The sequence below is a fragment of the Protopterus annectens genome, chromosome 12.part0, assembly GCF_019279795.1.
Source record: "Protopterus annectens isolate FY-2018-M chromosome 12.part0, PAN1.0, whole genome shotgun sequence".
NCBI lineage: Eukaryota > Metazoa > Chordata > Ceratodontiformes > Protopteridae > Protopterus > Protopterus annectens.
In genome coordinates, this window is record NC_056746.1 from 187305177 (window position 1) to 187324070 (window position 18894).

Consider the following 18894-nt stretch of genomic DNA (forward strand, 5'->3'; position numbering starts at 1 on the left):
CTGGAGAAGTGCACTGGAAACTAGCTGTCTGACTAGAAGCAAAATATGTTTATTTATTAAATGAAAATGGTGAGGATTAAAATTAACAGTGAAGTGCAAGAGTAGTCAGTACTGGGACCATTTGCTTTTTAGTAAGACATCAGCTCCTGCTGCAATTGGTTAGAAAACAAAATTAAGGCATGTTGAAGATACATTGATATGTGTGGTAGCCACAGTTAAGAAAACCATGGTTATATTCAACAGCACAGTATTTCATGGAAGTACACTAAGCACAGTCATTCTAGTCCATGCTAGTAGTACATCCCAATTTACAAAACATGCAGATTCAATGCACATACTCCACCGTGAGTGAAACTTTTTTTTTCTTTTGCAATTTGTATCAGTTCAACATTTCATAAATTGCTGAATTCTTATGTTTCCTTAAACCCTCACTCCTCCTCCTCTTCCTGAATATTTGGCATGTATTGTTCCGACAATTTCCATTTATTTCTATGTAATTTGCTCATTCCAGTTTCTAAAGATCCATATTCCAGTTCTTATCTCTTTTATAATATTTAATCACTGAAATACAACTTTGATTTGCAGTTTTAGTAATTGCTTTTTGGCAGCCAACATAATTAAATGTAATAAGAACTTATCTAGGTCTAAGCAATTCAGATCCTGTGCCCTAGCTCAAACAAATCATGTTACTAGTTACATCTATTTGCTCACCCAATACTTCTGACATTGTAGGGAATTTTTTAAAATCTGACAACTCATTACACTCCCAAAACATATGTTCTCAGTCACCTCTTTCTTCCCCATCACACCTCCAACATTTGTTACCTACCCAGGTATAAAATACCTGTACAAACACTTCTAAGCAAAGATCCTAAACTTTATGGACTTAGTTGCATACTTAGGAGCCATAGATGTGCCCTCCCATTGTTCTCTGTAAATTCTTTTTTCCACCCCCCAATCTCTTCTAACCACCTCTGATTCTTATAGTTATCATGCAATATTTAATAAGCCCTACAAATTATCCCTTTTTACCAGCAGCTTCTGTTCTAGATTTAACTAAAAAACTCTACCAGAGCAAGTCTCTCACGTAGGATTCCCTATCCCTTTCTCCTTGCCTGTACTCTGATATAAACCCCTGATAGGAAAAGCAGTCTCTAGCCTGCAGTCCAAATGTTTTCTTGGCCTCTTCCCATCCCATTACCTCTCTCTAGTTATTTGCTCCCAATGCCTTGGTTCCTTTGCCAGTTTTCTGCAGTAAATTCCACCCCCCTTGACTATTTTCTGCATCCATACTTGCAGTCACCCCATTAGCAAAATCTCCTTTCACCATTCATGCTGACTTAGTTCTTAGAATTCTGTTACTTTATGAATATAACATTATGTACAGTTGCTATTATTCTCGTTAAGGATCTGTATCCAAAATCCCACACTCTGTTTCTTGAACTTCCCTCTGCTTCATCATCACCACTTTCCATTTTGAATTATAATCTTCTGCTTGTGTTATGTATATTAGCATTAACTCTGTAACTCTAAAATATCCCTTAAAATAACAGGTACAAACATAAAACTACTGTTCAATCTCAGCCTTACTACAGGATATGTACCCAAAGAGTGGCATACAGCAACTGTAGTCCCTCTCCACAAAGGTAGTGCCTCAACGGATCCTGGAAACTATCGCCCCATAAGCCTGACAAGCTTGGTCTGCAAAGCTATGGAAAGGATCATCATGGACCTCATAAAGATATTGGGGACCTACAGACACTAGATCCTACCCAGTTCAGCTTTGTTAAGGGCAGATCCTGCCTCTTAAACCTGGTTGATTTATTTGAAACAGTCACCAAGGCCATTGACGAGGGGAAGGTGGTCCACACAGCCTACCTGGACCTCGCAAAAGCCTTCGATACAATACACCACTCGGGCATTATAGATAAGCTCACCAGCTTAAATATAAACCCCTATGTCACTAGATGGGTTGCAAACTGGCTCAAGGACAGAACCCACATGGTTAGAATTGCTGGAGCCATGTCAGACTCCAAACCAGTTACAAGTGGCATCCCACAAGGCTCAGTCCTGGGACCTCTCTTGTTCGGTATATATTTCTCGGAGGTACAGGCCAACACGGAAGGACTGTGGCTGACCAAGTTCGCAGATGACTGCAAACTGGGCACCATAATCGACTCTCCAGCCAACACAAGCATCCTCCAAAAGGGCCTCAAAGAAACAGACAACTGGTGCCAGAGCCATGGCCTCAAGCTAAACGCCAAAAAGTGTATAGTCATCCCTTTGGCAAAAACAAAGTGCCCACAAATTACCACATAGGTGGTAATCCATTAAATGAAGAAGTAATTAGGGACCTGGGGACCCAAGTTGATAGCAATCTCTCATTTGACAACCACGTGGCCAAAGTGGTTAGAAAAACATTTTATATAGCCCACCTAATCATGAAGGGATTCACATCTAGATCAGGGGAGGTCATCGTGCCTCTTTACTCATCCCTCATCAGGCCCATAATTGAGTACAATGCCCCTTTTGGGATGTACCTTACCAGACACCTGCAGCAACTGGAAAGACCCCAAAAGTACCTCACCAAGAGGATCAAAGGGCTCAAACAGATGCCATATGCTGCCCGGTTAAAGAAACTCCAGCTCTACTCAGTGGCATACCGCCTGTTCAGAGGTGATCTGTGCCTGATGTATAAAGCCATGCCCAACCCAGAATTAATGGACATGCTGCACCTCAGAAAATCCAAATTCCATCGAGCTACACGCTCGAGAGACTTGAACCTCAGCATTGAAATAAATAGGACATGCTGGAGGGACAGATTCATAACCCAGAGGCTCCCTTCACTCTGGAATAAAATCCCAGTCCAGGTTAGGCAGAGTCCCTCATTGACTCTCTTCATGAGGAATCTTGATGAGTGGATGGGAGATCGTAGGTTTACCCCGGGTATCACTTCTGTGTCACTGTTAGACAGAGGCACAGTATACTAACCTCAAAAAAGGGCATAACAAAATTAATTTAAAATGGGTGGCGAAAGCCAAACACATTCTGGCGAGGCTTATAAATGCCCCAGGGCAGATAGCCTAGTATGAACCTATGAACCTATGAAAATCAGGTAATCCCAAACCAACTTGCTCTGTTGGAAGGATCAACTTATCTCACTTACCTCTTGCCCTCTTCCTGAACCAAATAAATTCCTTCACCTCTTTATAATTGTCCACGACTTCTCCTATGGTTGTTAAAAATATGGCTGACCTGTATATAAAATTAAAGGGGCTAAAACATTTTTACTGCATGTATCTTACTATCCATATCCAAAAACAGCTTCCAGTTTCTCAGTTTTTGTATTGTCTTTTTAGTCTCTTCCTACATATCCTTCCTGTACTCATAAATACCTCATCTTATCTTGCCCCAATAAATATGGGTACTGCTGAACCAATACATGCGTGTGTGCATAACTTACGGCTATTGTAGATCAGAGTGTATGTGCTGTATCTTTAAGAAGCATATCAAGCACAGAACATGGACATATAAATGCTGGGCATGTGCTATTCCCAGTACCATTTTGACAGTGCCAACAGAGAGTGAGCATGTATGATTGCAGTAGTTAGTTTGTATACAAGTGAATTACGTTAAAGTCAGTAAAAGTTATTTAAGTTAAAGTCAGTAAACTTCTATCATGATATGTTTGTATACGATAAACAGCTTGAACAGAACCCACAAAGACTTTACTATTGTGTCCAATGTAGGAGAGTGACATGGTGTCAGAACCGGGATTCCAGAGAATGATAGTCTGAGCCAACTAAGAGAAATGAGCATGAAAAAGGGCCAGAAAAGAATCACAGGTAATGAGAATTTGCACGATCTGCTTATTTTATAAAAAAAGCATTACAAAGGCAGAAACCACATTATTAAACAAGCGGGAGACACAAAAGGTTTATTAAATAAGCAAAATGTTTAAAATTAAGATATTTGATGAAACGATCATCAGAAAAGGCAAAATTAGTGAGTTTAAAGAAAAACAAGAATGTTTAAAGCAAAACAGTCATGTTTAGAGTAAAACGAACACAAGAAAATACAATGGGGATGAAAAAAGATTAAACGAGCAAAATGAATATAATAAGGGCAAAAAAGGGCACATTAAGCATAAATAAAGCAAGACAACTGCATGTATTTTGGCAAAGTGCTATGTTTTGGTACAACTACGACTTCATAATGTATCAAGGGCATAACTAGAGTTATTCAAAGTATCTCAAAGTCTGTAAAAATGCTTACAGTGTGTGCATATTACTGTGTATGCATTCTGAAGAGTTTGTCTGCAAAGTGCAACTATTTCGTGAATTACAGTTAAAATATAGCCATTTTGAAACATTGCTTCTGCTGGTTGTGTCTATTCGCAAAGTACCACCATTACAGAGTGTTTCTTGAACTGTACAAAATTGCCTAGCAAGGTACCGCCATTTTGGAGAGATTTCAGTGTGCCGTGTACAGTTTATTCGCAAAGTGCAATTATTTTGAAATGTTACTGATTCTGAGCTTCTCTTGCCCAGTTCACTAGCATCGTGTAGTTATTTGAAATGTTTCTTAAACTGATGAGGTGATTTCTTACAGTACAGTAATTCCAAGAGTATTACAGTGCCCGAGAGGCTTATTTTGCAAAGTTCAGTTATACAGAGGCTTGTTGCACTACTGGGCAAAGTTACAAATACTGGCATTAATTTCTGGCATGTGTGTATGTATTCATGCTTATTTGCAAAACCCTTCACTGGTATGTGTTAATATGGGAGATGGATTTCAAAAGCCCTTACCACTTGTATTTGATCAGAATATTGCAGAGAACTGGAAAATATTTGAGGAAGAGTATGATATTTTTATATAAGCAGCTTATTCAGATAAAGATGTGCACTAGGGCATTCATTTTGATAAACCTAGCTGGGTCAGAAGCCATTGAAAGAGAGAGTTCATTTGTGTATGCCCAAGCAGTATACGAGGGAAAAGGTGAAAATCATCATATTGTTTTACAGGCTGAATCAAGGGAAGACCCAGAGTGTTTGAAGTGCAAATTGAGAGAAATGTGTAACTCCCAGACAAATACTATATTAGAGAGGCATTTGTTTTACATGAGAGATCACAAACCATGGGAAACTTTTGCAGCTTATATAACTGACCTGAGAAACAAAGCTAAAATGTGTAGGTTTGGTGACTAAAAAGATGAGATTAAAAAAAAAAAAAAGACAGGCTCGTGTATGGTATCAATAATGTTGCTGTGAGAAATATTTTGCTTTGTGATAGTGATTTAACGTTGAGTAAAGCCATTGAGATTTGTTAAATCCATGAAGTTCCAGGAAAACACACAAGTATGTTTGCAAGTGACAAGCACATGGTTTTCAGTAGGATCCAGAGCAAATGTAGATAGCATGCAACATGTGACAAACAGAAGTAGGCCTAAGCACATGGCAGCCACAACCACTGCTGGTTCACCAGAGAAACCACGTAATTTTCCAACAAGTTCTAAGATCAGTTCAGTTAAAGGAGCATGCTCAGTGCAGTACAAATGTGAATTAGCAAAAGCCAGGTCCACCTTTATTGTGAACTGTGGCAACTGTGGTGCCTTCATGAGTCTAAAATAAATAAATGCTTAGCATTTGGTCAGCAATGTCAAGCGTAAAAAATGGAACCATTTTCAAAAGTTTTGTAAATCAAGCAAACCCCATGCAGTTGTAAAGAAGGGTCTCACACAAAAAAGCAAATTGATCAAGTAGAGTTGCAGCAGTCCACTTTTTATGTAGATGGTGTATCAGTGATCGGTGAAAGAGTCGATGCAGTGAATTTCTTGGCAAAAAGCGAAGTGTTTTGTACAGTCCGGATCAATGGTAAATCCACAGAGCTTGAAGTAGACACTGGTTCAAAGTGTAATGTTATATCAGCAAACACATTTGCTAAAGTGAGAACTAATGAACAACTCAATGTGACCAGTAATGCAAAATTTGTTGCTTATGGAAGTGAAGAAATTCAAACCAAAGGCTCAGTGATGGTTTCATGTTATTTGGCTAAGAACTGTTACAGCTTGTTATTTTATGAAGTTTGAAGACCAGTACAGTCATTATTGGGTCTCAAAGACAAATTTTAGAATGAATCTGCTTTCTTTTACCAAAGAAGTTTATCACATAAGTGCACATTCTAGTTCCAATTTTTCCTGAAGCCATTTTCTCAGAGTATGCTGATGTTTTCGATGACAAGTTGGGCAAACTTCCAGTTGTGTATTCCATGAAGTTAGACCCAGAGATCACTCCAGCAGTTAAACCAGCAAGAAGAGTTCCGATAGCTATGCAGGATAAAGGTAAGGCTCAGATGGATAAAATGGTACAGCAAGGTGCAATTTGTCCAGTTACAGAACCAACTGAATGGGTGTTGTCTATGGTAGCAGCTCACAAAAAAGGCTCAGATGAAATCAGAATATGTATTGACCCAAGAGATCTGAACAAAGCATTGAAGAGACCGCATCATCCAATGTGTACAGTCGAAGAGGTTGCAGCTCTAATACCAAATGCCATTGTTTTTTGTTTCTGTCTTGGATACAAAAAGTTAATTTTGGCAATTGATGCTTGATCGCAAATCATTACTAACCACTTTTGGTAGCCTGTCTGGAAGATACAGAATGCTAAGGATGCCATTTGGAAGAAATTCTGCAAGTGAAGTCTTCCAGCGTGCAATGGAGCAAATTTGTTCAGGTTATCCTTGTGCCATAATAGTAGATGATTTACTGGCTGGAGGCAATGGTGAAGCAGAGCATGACAGAAATCTAGAGAGAGTTCTAGACAGAGCATGTGAAGTAAACTTGAAGCTCAATCCCCTGAAGTGCAAATTCAGACTACCAGAAGCTACATATGTAGGTCATTTATTTACCAATACTGGCTAGAGACCAGACCTGACCAAGCAAGCAGCTATTCTTGAGATGTAAGCACCAGATAATATTCAAGCCCTACAGCATTTCTTAGGCATGGACAACTATTTAGGCAAGTTTATATCAGACTTCAGTGAGTTGACAGCATCTTTAAGAGAGCTGATGTGCAAAAATGTTACATGGTCATGGTTAGAACAGCACCAGAAGGCATTTGAAGACCTTAAGCAGAAAATTGCCCCCCCCCACACACACACACACACACACCTACATGAAGATACTATGATGTAAATAAACCAGTCAGTCTTTTCTGTGATGCTTCAAAATTTGGTCTTGGTGCAGTTATTGTTCAACAGGGCAGACCAGCAGCCAATGCATTTAGAACACTTACCCAAATTGAAATGCAATATGCTCAAATTGAGAAAAAACTTTTGGCAATAGTATTTGCATGTTTGAAGTTTCATGATTATATCTTTGGTCAAGGTATTCTGATTGAAACTGACCACCAACCTATAGTTACTATTCAGCCTATGCATTCAGCGCCAGCAAGATTACAAAGAACGATGCTCAAATTTCAAAAGTTCAATTTCAAAATGGTCTATACAAAAGGCAAACTACTTTATCTGGCTGATACCTTATCCAGATCACCCAGAAATATGACAGAACAGCTTGACACAGAGAATTTTGACTTTGACGTGATGGCAGTGCGTAATTTCTCTACCACTAGACTTGTTGAGCTGAGAAATCATACAAAGACTGATCCAATTTTGCAAAAGCTCAATCACTACATTAATGATGGATGGCCATCAACGCAATCTAGTGTACCACCTGAAGTGGAAACCTATCTTCCTTACAGAGATGAAATATTGATGAAAGATGGCATTATTTTCAAAGGTCCTAAAATTGTTGTTCCTGCTTCCTTACAAGAGTATGTCCAGATTTTGTATTGTGGTCACCCAGGTTCTGCAAACACTAACAGAAGAGCAAGCAAACTAGTATTCTGGCCTTCATTGCTGAAAGACATTGATAAAGTACTTTCTTCTTGTTCAGTATGCAATTGTAGTAGACCACATTTGCAAAGAGAACCACTTCAGCTAAGTCAAGTTCCTGAACTAACTTGGTCAACAGTAGCCACTGATATCTTTGAGTGGGACAATCAACATTACTTAGTATTGGTAGATTCTTATTTGAATTGGTTTGAGATTTGCTTACTACCTCATTTAACATCCACTACTGTTATTACTAAGTTGAAACTTCATTTCTCAGTCCATGGTAGTCCACACAAAGTTGTTTCTGACAATGGTACTCAATTTACTAGTCAGTTATTTCAGAAATTTGTGACAGAATCGGACTTTGTACATGTTACTAGCAGTCCTGAATATCCACAGTTAGATGGGCTAACTGAACGTGCAGTGCAGAGTGCAAAGCAATTACTTGAAAGGTCAAAGCATGACAACGTCTTTTTGAATTGACAATCTCAGAAACATACCCTGTGATGACATACTTGGCTCGCCTGCTCAAAGACTTCTATCCAGGCAAATCAGAATGATGTTACCTATTGGTTCCACTTTATTAAGGCCTAAAGCTAAGATCAACAGAACCATCAAGGCTCAATTATTCAAGAAGTGTTCTATCCAGAAGTTCAGTTATGATAAATCGAGCAGATTTCTTCATCCGTTGAGGGAAGGAAAGACATCAAGGATGCAAACAGCGAAAGGTTTCGACTAGATTGGTCAAGTTACAGGTATGTGTACCCAGCAGAGATCCTACCTTGTAAAATCTGAGGGTGTGGAGTACAGCAGAAATCACAGACATCTTCTTCCTGCAACAGAATCATCGTCGCAGCATTGTTCCTGTAATACAGACTCTAGATCTCAGAGCGAACCAAACGTTGTTCCCATCCCAGAGTGTATTTCAACCTCTGCTTCCATTCCTGAGGATGATCCAAATACTCTCAAGGTTGAACATTCTGTAGAGACAGCTCCAGTTGCTAAACCTAATAACCAGTTTTATGTCACATGATATGGTCAAATTTCTAGGCCCAGTGTGAAATACACAGCAACATGGACATAACTGTATATATATACCTAGTCTTGTATAACTGCATGACAAAGAACTACTTGTATTATCTGCTTGCCAAACAGATTCATAATGTTGCATGATCTATTTCTCAAAGAGGGAGGATGTAGATCAGAGCGAGTGTAAATGCTGTATCTTTAAGAAACATATCAAGGACTGAACATGCACATATAAACACTGGGCACGTGCTATTCCCAATGCCATTTTGAGAGTGCAGCCAGAGAGTGAGCATGTATGAGTGCAGTAGTTAGTTTGTATACAAGTTACTTAAGTTAAATGTCAGTAAAGTTCTATCATGATGTGTTTGTATATAATAAAGCTGCTTGAACAGAACCCACAAAGTCTCTTCTATTGTGTCCAAAGTAGGGAGAGACAGCTATAGCCTTGGTTTTGTTTTCATTAACTTTATATCCTGAAAAGGCTCGAAACAGTCTCAAAATGGTCCACCACACTAAAATGTGCTTTTCTGGATTTATCAGGTACAAAGTAATATCATTTGCAAAGAAAGAAAACTTTTTTTGAATTCCATACCAATTGTATCCTTGCTTTTCTAAGTCCCTTATTTCTTTGCAAATGGTTCTAAATGTAAAGCAAATAAACAGGAAAGATGATACCCCTGCTTGGTTCCTCTGTTCATACAAGCATTCATGTCGCATTAGTTTTATGAAACTGATCAACAGGTCAAGAACATTAACTGTAATCTGTAAAAATGTTTGTGAATATCTGCACGAAAAGAGCTTGTCTGACAAAGGTTCACCGTGGTTTGAATGAAATCTCTCCTCTTTTTATCCAGTGACTGGCAACAAAGGATTTGACCCAAGCTGATATCACACAAACCAGAACATTTTCAGCCGAATGACATACAATAAATATAACATGGGAACAATTAACATTTAAAAATTTTAATGTTATTTCAATTCTACTACTCAAGCATTTTATTATGAATACAAGCCATGATTAAATATTGCACCTATAATAATTTTTTTTTCAGTTTCTAACAAAATAAGTTGTTAAACTCTTCAAACTAATTCCACTGTTTTAACATTATTATCCTGCATGGAGCTTTAATCACCTTTGTCATAAACATATCATTTATGTTCTTATCAATTTTTCCTACCTTGAATGGGAGAGGTATGATACAAAGATGAGTACCAGTAAAATGAGTAAAGATTCACAATCCACTGAAAGTGGAAATGTCTTATTACATAAAACAGATTCAACTACTACTGCATCCTTGGACTTGCCACATTATACAAAATCTGAGTGAAGAACGTTTTAAGAGTATAAACAGAATTATTACTACCAGACATGTTACTCAAATTCAAGGCATACAAATTAAAAGCAAATATAATGCAGTCAAGATTTCCTCTATGGTGATTTATTGTATGCTTCTGAAACACATCTAGATGTCCTAATCCTTAAATCGGGAGGCCCATAATCCATAATAAGTAATACATTTTTTTCTTCCCAGGAAAACTAAGGCAGGAATTCAGAGATGAATGCTGCACAATTCAGCCGTGCTAATATTTATAAATTCACTTCATTGGGCAGACTACAGCTAAGAAAACAATGCACTACTCCACCGAGATGGCTGCACACTGATCAACAGTTTAACTTTAGCTTTCCCAATGTGAAAACAAAAAGGAGTGACAATTAAACTGTTTTCTGGATAAAATTCAGTTACTGGATACTAAGTACACTGCTGGGATACCAGCAAAAAAAACATTTTGAAAACCTGAAAGAAAATCAACCAGAAAAGGTGAAGAGACAACATTGCCTGGGAAGGATTCTGCAGCTGTTCAGCAAAAAGCAGTTCAAGCTTCAGGTGTTCCGGTACTTTAGATGGAAAACTAAATCAAATCTACTCAGAGGTGATTAAAATAAATGAAGTAATGAAAGATTACATCAACTCAACCACAAAAGGCTGGAAGTAGTAGAAGAAGCCTTAACTAGAGGTTCAGATTAACAGATAAAACTGCTAAAATTAGAGGATGAAATGAAAAAAAGCTGGCTGAGTATGAGGCTTCTCAAGAAGAGCTGCTTCAAAAAAAAAAAAAGACAGAGAAAACCTGCAGTACCAGAAAAATTGGAAGGAAAAGACTGTATTAAGTTTATGACAGCACAAACAACCGGACTTTTATTCCCCAGCAGGATTTGTTAATTGAAGGGAACATCAAGCGTATGTTCCAAACATGGCCATGAGAAAGCAGCCATGACCTATATTAGTAAAGATGCAATCATACCAGCAGAAAGAGTTGATCCTGACAAAAGGGTGGCAGAAAAGAAAAGAATTAAAAACTGGAGACAGATGATAGTTTGTGGAAAATGATTATTCTGTATAAACCAGGCAGGAAAAGCAAATTTATCCCAGCGATAAGGGAATGTCTAGAAGCAGGTGTGAGATTTAAGCTGTTGTATCCATCGGTATTCAGAATATTTTTTTCCTAGAAGATCAGAGACATTTTTTGATGCAAAACAGGCTAAGGAGAAAATAAAAAAAGTTTATTCAACAAAATGTAAGCTAGCAAACAGAAAGGAATTCTACTTCTCACTCTTCTGACAATAAGTTTAAAGAGGAACTTTGCTAGTAAAATCTTTTCCAGTGTTCCAAAGGAAAATGAATTGGAGACAGAAAAAAAGCAGAGGAGTTGATTAAAAGAATCAGGAGTACCTTGAACTAGAGTGTGGTGTGGGTAGGTGGAGATGAACAGGAAGACCAGCAACACTGAACTTAGTGAATAAATGGGAGAGTATAAAGCATAGTGTTTGCAAGAAAAAGTTGCTGAAAAAGACTGGCCTTTTGCAGATTTTGTTAAAATTGTGGGTGGACTGTAAAGCATATACCTCACTGTATGTTATTTAATGTTTTGGATGGCACTAAAAGGGGAATGAAAGTTAATTGTAATTTTTTCTTCTTAATAGTACTTATATAAAACATTTCACAATATAAACTGTATGTTATATACAGTAAAGTAGTTTTGTGTGCTGTGGAGGCAGGTATATTTTAAATGTGTTGGGGTACTCTTTTTAGTGAGTGTCGTATGTGTTAAAAATATGAAAGTAAACAAGTACTTTTTAGTTGTAAGAAAAACAGGCTTTACAGTAAAACAGAAGAAATGCTGGACAAAAGCAAGTTTAAAGTTAATATGCTGTGACCTTATAAGTTGCTGAGGTGGGGTGTAAAAGAGCACAAATTATATTATATGTATAATTAAGATAGTCCTCTTGTTTTTACAAGGGTGACTGCCTAGATTAATGCCCTAGGCTTAAGCTATAAACAATTGTTTTAAGATAAAATGATGAAAGCCATGAAAAATGCCATTTTTCTTATCTTTTCAAAGATTGTTTTTTTTTCCAATAGCAGATGTTCAGTGGGAATCAAGAAGTCTGCAGGTGAAAGCAATTGTGCATTCTGTTTTAAGTGAAATTTTCAAAAATCAATTGCCAGGTACTTCTCCATGAATAGGAACTTTCTGCAGGTGCAAGCAATTAATCTTGAGAGTTTTGAGCATTCATTGTTGAGGGAAATGCAAAATTTAGAGGTACAAAGGCAAGCAGTTCAGTGAAAAATAAAGTTTGGAATTAAAGTGAATAAGAAATACCATGTTCCCTAGCAGTCTTAAGGCATTAAATATAGCAGTGTACAATTCAGTTTTATTTAAAGACAGACAGTGCACTTTTTCTTAGGCAAAAAGTTAATATTTTCTGAAAGCATACAACCTGTTTATTTCACATCTGGGAGGGGGAGGGATAGAAGAACAGGTAGTAATCAGTTTAAGTATGAGCACAGGCTGTAACATGCAATTTAGCATATGTAACCTTAATTTTACGTAAGGTGATGCCCGTGGATGCAGCTGTCGATGTGGGACAATTGTTCTAATCTGGAGGGTTAAACTTCACTTTTTTTTTACATAATTTTGTGGGTTTGTTCTTTGTTAACAGTGGATGTAGATGTTTGGAAAATGTATTTAGTTTTTCTGGAAGGTTTTCATTTAAAAAAAAAAAAAAGTCTTGAAAAATCTGACACAAGTTTAAATGAAGATGGGAAGAAACAACTGTATAAAAGATCAGCCTGCCAAATATTAGTGTATGCATGCAACACAAAAGCTAAAAATACGCATTCAAAAAGTAGCAATAGCTTTTTATTATACAGGCTATCCATATTATCTTGAAATGTAAATGGCCTTACAGGTTTATACAAAAAGGAAACAGTATTGAATTATATAAAGAAATGCAGAGGACAAATAGTGCTGAAGGAGACACCTCTGGAAAGAAATCAGCATGTGCGTTTATCAAAGAAATGATTTCAAGATGGATACTGAGCAGAGTATCAGGGAAAACTGAAAAGGGGAATAATTATACCAAATTCTAGAGAGATCCAATAGTGAAAGAGGAGAACGTGTATTTATATTCAACCAAAAACTGCTATTATGGAGCTTAAGAGAATTTTGGGAGAAATAATTATCTTTCAGCAGGGAGTATTACTTATTGGTGGGGGCTAGAACTTGTTTTGAAATAGTGAGGATGTATCAGCTATATCTAGAAAGGAAATATAACAAAAGAGGGTAGATTTCTGCTTTGTGAAAATATCTGGCATGGAACATGTTAATTCAGTAGTAGGGACTCAAATAGAATTTACATATTATCCCCAAGGTACAATAACTGGGCTAGGGTACACAGAAATTATATTTCACAGGAACATTTGCATTTAATTAAAAGCTTCAACACTCATCCACAATAACTATTTCAGATCATGCACTAATAAATCTAAGATAAGAATGTAGGGTAGAGAAGTAAAAATGAGACACTAACACTCTTCCACCTACCTGTTAAAAAGAGAAGAATTTAAGGAAAGGGTAGTGATAATTATTCGAGAGTTACTAGGGAAGACAAAATATCTTCAGAAGTTATAACTAGTGAATGGGATAAAATGAAAATGGATTTTAAAAACAAGGTAAAAATAAAGCAACATGGGCAAGAAGTAATAGGAATTACTTAGAGGGACTGACAAAAGTTAAAGCATTGCAAAGTAAAGTCAATCTCACAGAACAAAAAAAGAGTTGCAAATCCAGAGTGGTTAAAGAGAAAATAAGATGGTATCTGGATAATATGCATCAATTTAGAACGACTGCTGTTAAGCACATATTTTTGATGATAACTCCGGAGCACAAAATCTTTTAACACACCGACTTAGGCAGTAGAAAGTTTAAAGGTTGTTGCCAAACATAGGAAGCCTACAACAAGAAAAAAACAAAAAAGAGATGCTGTAGAGGTTGCAGAGATGCTTCATAAATTTTAAGAAAATTTGTATAAAGCAGAGAAATGTGGAAGTCAGTAAAGAGCACAAATGAAAATATTTATGGAAGACTCAATTGTGGCAAGGTTAGAGACATATGAGGCTCTACAACTAATAGTTAAGATACACGGGGATAAGATAAAAATGGTGCTGTATAATCAATCTTCAGGAAAGTCTCCAAGAACAGACTGCATTCATGTGGAAGTTTGGAAGGAAGAAAGCAATAAAGATCTGGAAGATTTTAACAGTATTTTAAAAGGAGAGGAAGCACCAACATCTTAGAAAAAAGCTGCAATGGCTGTATTACCTAAGGACGGTAAAGACACATCAGACACAGTTTTATAATGACCTATTTCAAAGTTAAACCATGACTAAAGTGTTTATGCCTATATAATGGTATAAACAGCTTGACGAATGGCATAGCTTTTGCCAAAATTGACAGATATGAATCAATGTGATTTTGGAGAGGGGGTGCAAACATTTGACAATAATAATAGAACAATGATGATCAAAGGAAGCAGAATGTAAGAAAATATCACTGATGGTGGGTCTTGATGTAGACAAAACACTAGACAGAGTAAGCTGTGATTTATTAGCAGAGTAATGAAAGCATTCACATTCCCTAAAATAAGGTTAATTAGGAGGATGTATGAAGGATCAAAGGCAAGAATTAAATGAGACTATTCTTTTCTGACAAGTTGCGTTCGAACAGAGGTACCAAGTACCAAGCAGAGGTGTCCTCTTTTCCCTTTGTCATTTGCTTTAAATTTAGAACCATTTGTAAAGAAAATAATGGCCTCAGAAATGCAAGGATATAAATGGTATGATAATGAAGAAAAGTTAATTTTATTTGTGGACAAAATTATTTTGTACTTTAAGAAAACAAAAAATGACATCTCAGTGCTGTGGAACATTCTGAGACAGTTTCAGGCCTTTTCGTGATATAAAATTAATGAAGGTAAAACAAAGGCTACAGATATAAATTATGCACCCATCATACCTCTCAAAATCAGAGCAAGAAATCTGGACAAAGCCATAAATAAAAGTGGGACAAAGGCCCAAAAATAAGGACAATTTTTTAATATTGCTCTTACAAACTTTGAAAGTTGATATAATAACAGGTTTTGCATTAGCAAGAATTTTCTGAAGGGTATGAAGTCTGAAACACAAATGTGTCATTATTTTCTAACTTCAGTCTTTAATGATTTGCTACTAATTTGCCAGAAAAAACACAATTTTATGAAAAATGGACCAAAAATATGAGACAAAAATCTGGACATTCTGCGAAAATCTGTACAGTTGAGAGGTATGGTACCCACACAAACTGGTTAAGCAATACCCATATTTATGGCAACACAATAAGATGAAGCATTTAGGAGCATGGGTTAAAAAGGCTTCTGTAATAGAAGCTAATGATTATGTGGGAAGAGACTACACAAAAGACAATACAAAAACTGATAAACTAAGAGCTCTTGTTTACGGATATGAATAATAAGATACAAGCAGTGAAAATAATTTAGTCCCTTTAATTTTATATACAAGTTACTGTTATTTTTGTCAACCACAGGAGAAGTTGTGGACAATAATTAATAAAGAGTTGAAGGAATTTATCTGGGAGCAGAAGAGGACGAGAGTAAAGTGGGATAAGTATTCCTTTCAATAGAACAAGGTTGTTTAGGGTTACCTGATATGAAGGGATATTTTAGAGCTACACAGTTAAGGTTCTTTTACACACACACACACACACACACACACACACACACACACACACACACACACGTGTATAACTTTTATATTATATATATATATATATATATATATATATATATATATATATATATATATATACATACACATATACATATACACACACACACACACACACACAAGAAAGAGAGGGTGGGATTTTGGATATAGATCGCTGAGAATAATAAAGAACATACAAAATATTATATTTATAAAGTAGCAGAAAGCATTATAAGAACTAAGCCAACACGAGAATGCATAAAACAGATCTTGGCAATATTGATGACTGCAAGTAGGGGTACAGAAAATAGGCAAGAGGCGACTGGAACTTACTGGGGAAAACTGGTAAACGAACAAAAGTATTGCAAGCAAATAACTAGAGGGGTTAAGGTAATGGAGCGGGGTGAGGCTAAGGAAATGTGTGGACTGCAGGCTAGAGACTGCCTTCCTTACCAGACATTTATGTAGTACAGGCAAAGAGAAAAAATGTGAATCTTAAGTGAAAGACCTGCTCTGGTGGGGGTTTTAGTTAAATCTAGAGCATAGTTTGCTGTTAAAAAGGGATAATTAGTAGGGCATATAAAATAGTGCATGCTAAGTATAATAATCAATCAAAGGAAGTCAGAAAAGATTGGGAACAAAGATTGGAAAAGCAATTTATACGAGAATAATGGGGGGACATATGTATGCCTCAAAAATATACAACAAATTCAAGAAGACTTGGCATCTCTGCTTGAAGTGTTTCCGTAGGTATTTCTTATACCCCAAGCAGACTTCAAAGAATTTTTCCTCATGTAGATATCAAATGTTGGTGGTATGATGGGGAAGAAAGAGGTAACTGAGAATGTATTTGAGTCTTTTCAATACACATTTTGGAAAGCAACGTTTAATTTAACTGATGTTTCAAGAAGGAAGAAACTAAGCACATTTTAGCACCATGTAGGACACTACATACTCATTCATACAAATACTGGTGGATGTCAATAACTTGTATCAGGACAAAATAGCCTTTATTAAACTGTATATCCCTTCATGAATCTCCTTGATCTTTCAGCGATAAAACCTACCTCTTCTACATTCACTGGAGTCACTTCCAAATCCAAGTCCATAAGAATACCACTGTCATCTCTGTGGCCCAAAGATCTCTCTCTGCTTCGAAAGGACATGTGGCTACAAACAAAGAAATGATGGTTACATGTGTATGGTAAAAGCAGGCAGCTAAGAACTCTCGCTCTATACACTTTTCACAGATAGTATCAAGCCAGTCACATTAAAAGATATTACAGTCAACAGAATCTGAAAATTCCATGTATTTTTTTAAACTTTCAACAAGCCACTGCTCTTATCCATAACGAACATTGAGAAGACTGAAACATGTTCCTAGTTACCTCTTTCTTCCCCATCATGCCACCAACATTTGTTACCTTGAGGACTTCTAAGATGGCTGCACACTGAGTAGCAGCTTAACACTAGCTCTCCCAGTGTGAAAAAGAGAAAAGGACAGTAGACTTTTGCGTTTATGGGTAAATTTCAGTAAGTGGCTAGTAAGTGTACTGTCTGAATGTCAGGAAAAAAGAAATGTAAAGCAGCTGGAAAAAATCAGCTACAAAAAATGAGGAAGAAACACTGACTAGGGAAAGTCCTACAGCTGTTCAGCAAAAAGTAATGCAACCTTCAAACATGACTTCCAGTAACCTATAGGAAGATAAGACAACTGCACACAGACCGGATTAAAATAAAACACTGATGGAGTAGATCAACACAAATAAAAAAAGGCAGGAAAAATGGAAGACGCTTTAAACAGATATTCAGATGAGGTGATAAAGCTGCAAAAATCAGAAGGTGAAATGAAGAAAAAGCTGTCTGAAAATGAGACTGCTCAGGAAGAGCTGTTTTAAAAATCAATACAATTAGAGGACAGAGCATTTAGGGAAAACCTGAGATTTTCAGCTATACCAGTGAAGCTGGAAAGAACAGACTGCATTAATTTTATGAAAGCACACATAAGCAACTGGACTGGTATTCCACAGCAAGAGTAGTAAGTTGAAGGGGCACACTGTCTGTGTTCCAAACCTTGCTAGGAGAAAGTAGCCCAGACCTTTAATAGTAAAGATGCAATCTTACCAGCAGAAGAAGGTGATTCTGACAAAACTGTAGCAAAAGGACAAAATACTAAAAGTGGGAGACAACAGAGTGGTTGTGGAGAATGATTACTCCTTGTACACCAGGCAGAAGAGGAGTAAATTAATTCCATCATTCAGGGAATGTCGAGAAGCAAGTGTGACATTCAAACTGCTGTACCCAGCTGTCTTCAAGTTATTCTCCCCTGGAGGGACAAAATCATTTTTTGATGAAGTACATGCTAATGAGGAAATACAAAAGTTTGTCCAAAAAAGTGAGCTGAGAAACAGTAGGAAATTCTGCTTTTTGTTCTTCTGGTAATAAAGTCCACAGAAAGACTGTACAATGCAACAATTATATTTGCAAAATATGATAGAACAAGAAAATCTGGAAATATTGGACTTTTTCATAATGTGTTGGACTTGTGGGGGAATCTAAAGTATATGCCCTACTTCGTGTAATTAATGTTCAAAAAATGCTTTGCAGAGGGGGAGACAGGGGAGAAAGTTAATTGTAAGTAAACAAAACATTGTTCTTACTATTTTTGTGGTGTACAGTTTTCTTTGCATGCTATAAAGTAAACTTTTCTCAGCTACAGTAATCAGGTTTAAGAAATGTAGGCACTGCAATGTAGGGAAAAAAACTGGTTAAAAGAGCATGATAAAAGATAAATGAATGTGTTTTTTTTCTCATTCTTGCGTGGGGGAATGACCAGATTAAGGACCTTAGATTGATTTAGTAACAAGTTTTA

At 36.8% G+C, this 18894-nt stretch overlaps 1 protein-coding gene across 1 annotated transcript in view; it reads right to left on the reverse strand.

Moving 5' to 3' along the window:
- EME2 (essential meiotic structure-specific endonuclease subunit 2) overlaps positions 1-18894 on the reverse strand; it is a 471218-nt gene that overhangs the window by 165861 nt on the left and 286463 nt on the right. Inside the window, exon 5 of the mRNA XM_044089218.1 lies at positions 17090-17192. Within this exon, the coding sequence (XP_043945153.1) occupies positions 17090-17192 (103 nt within the window). The remainder of the gene's footprint in view (positions 1-17089; positions 17193-18894) is intronic.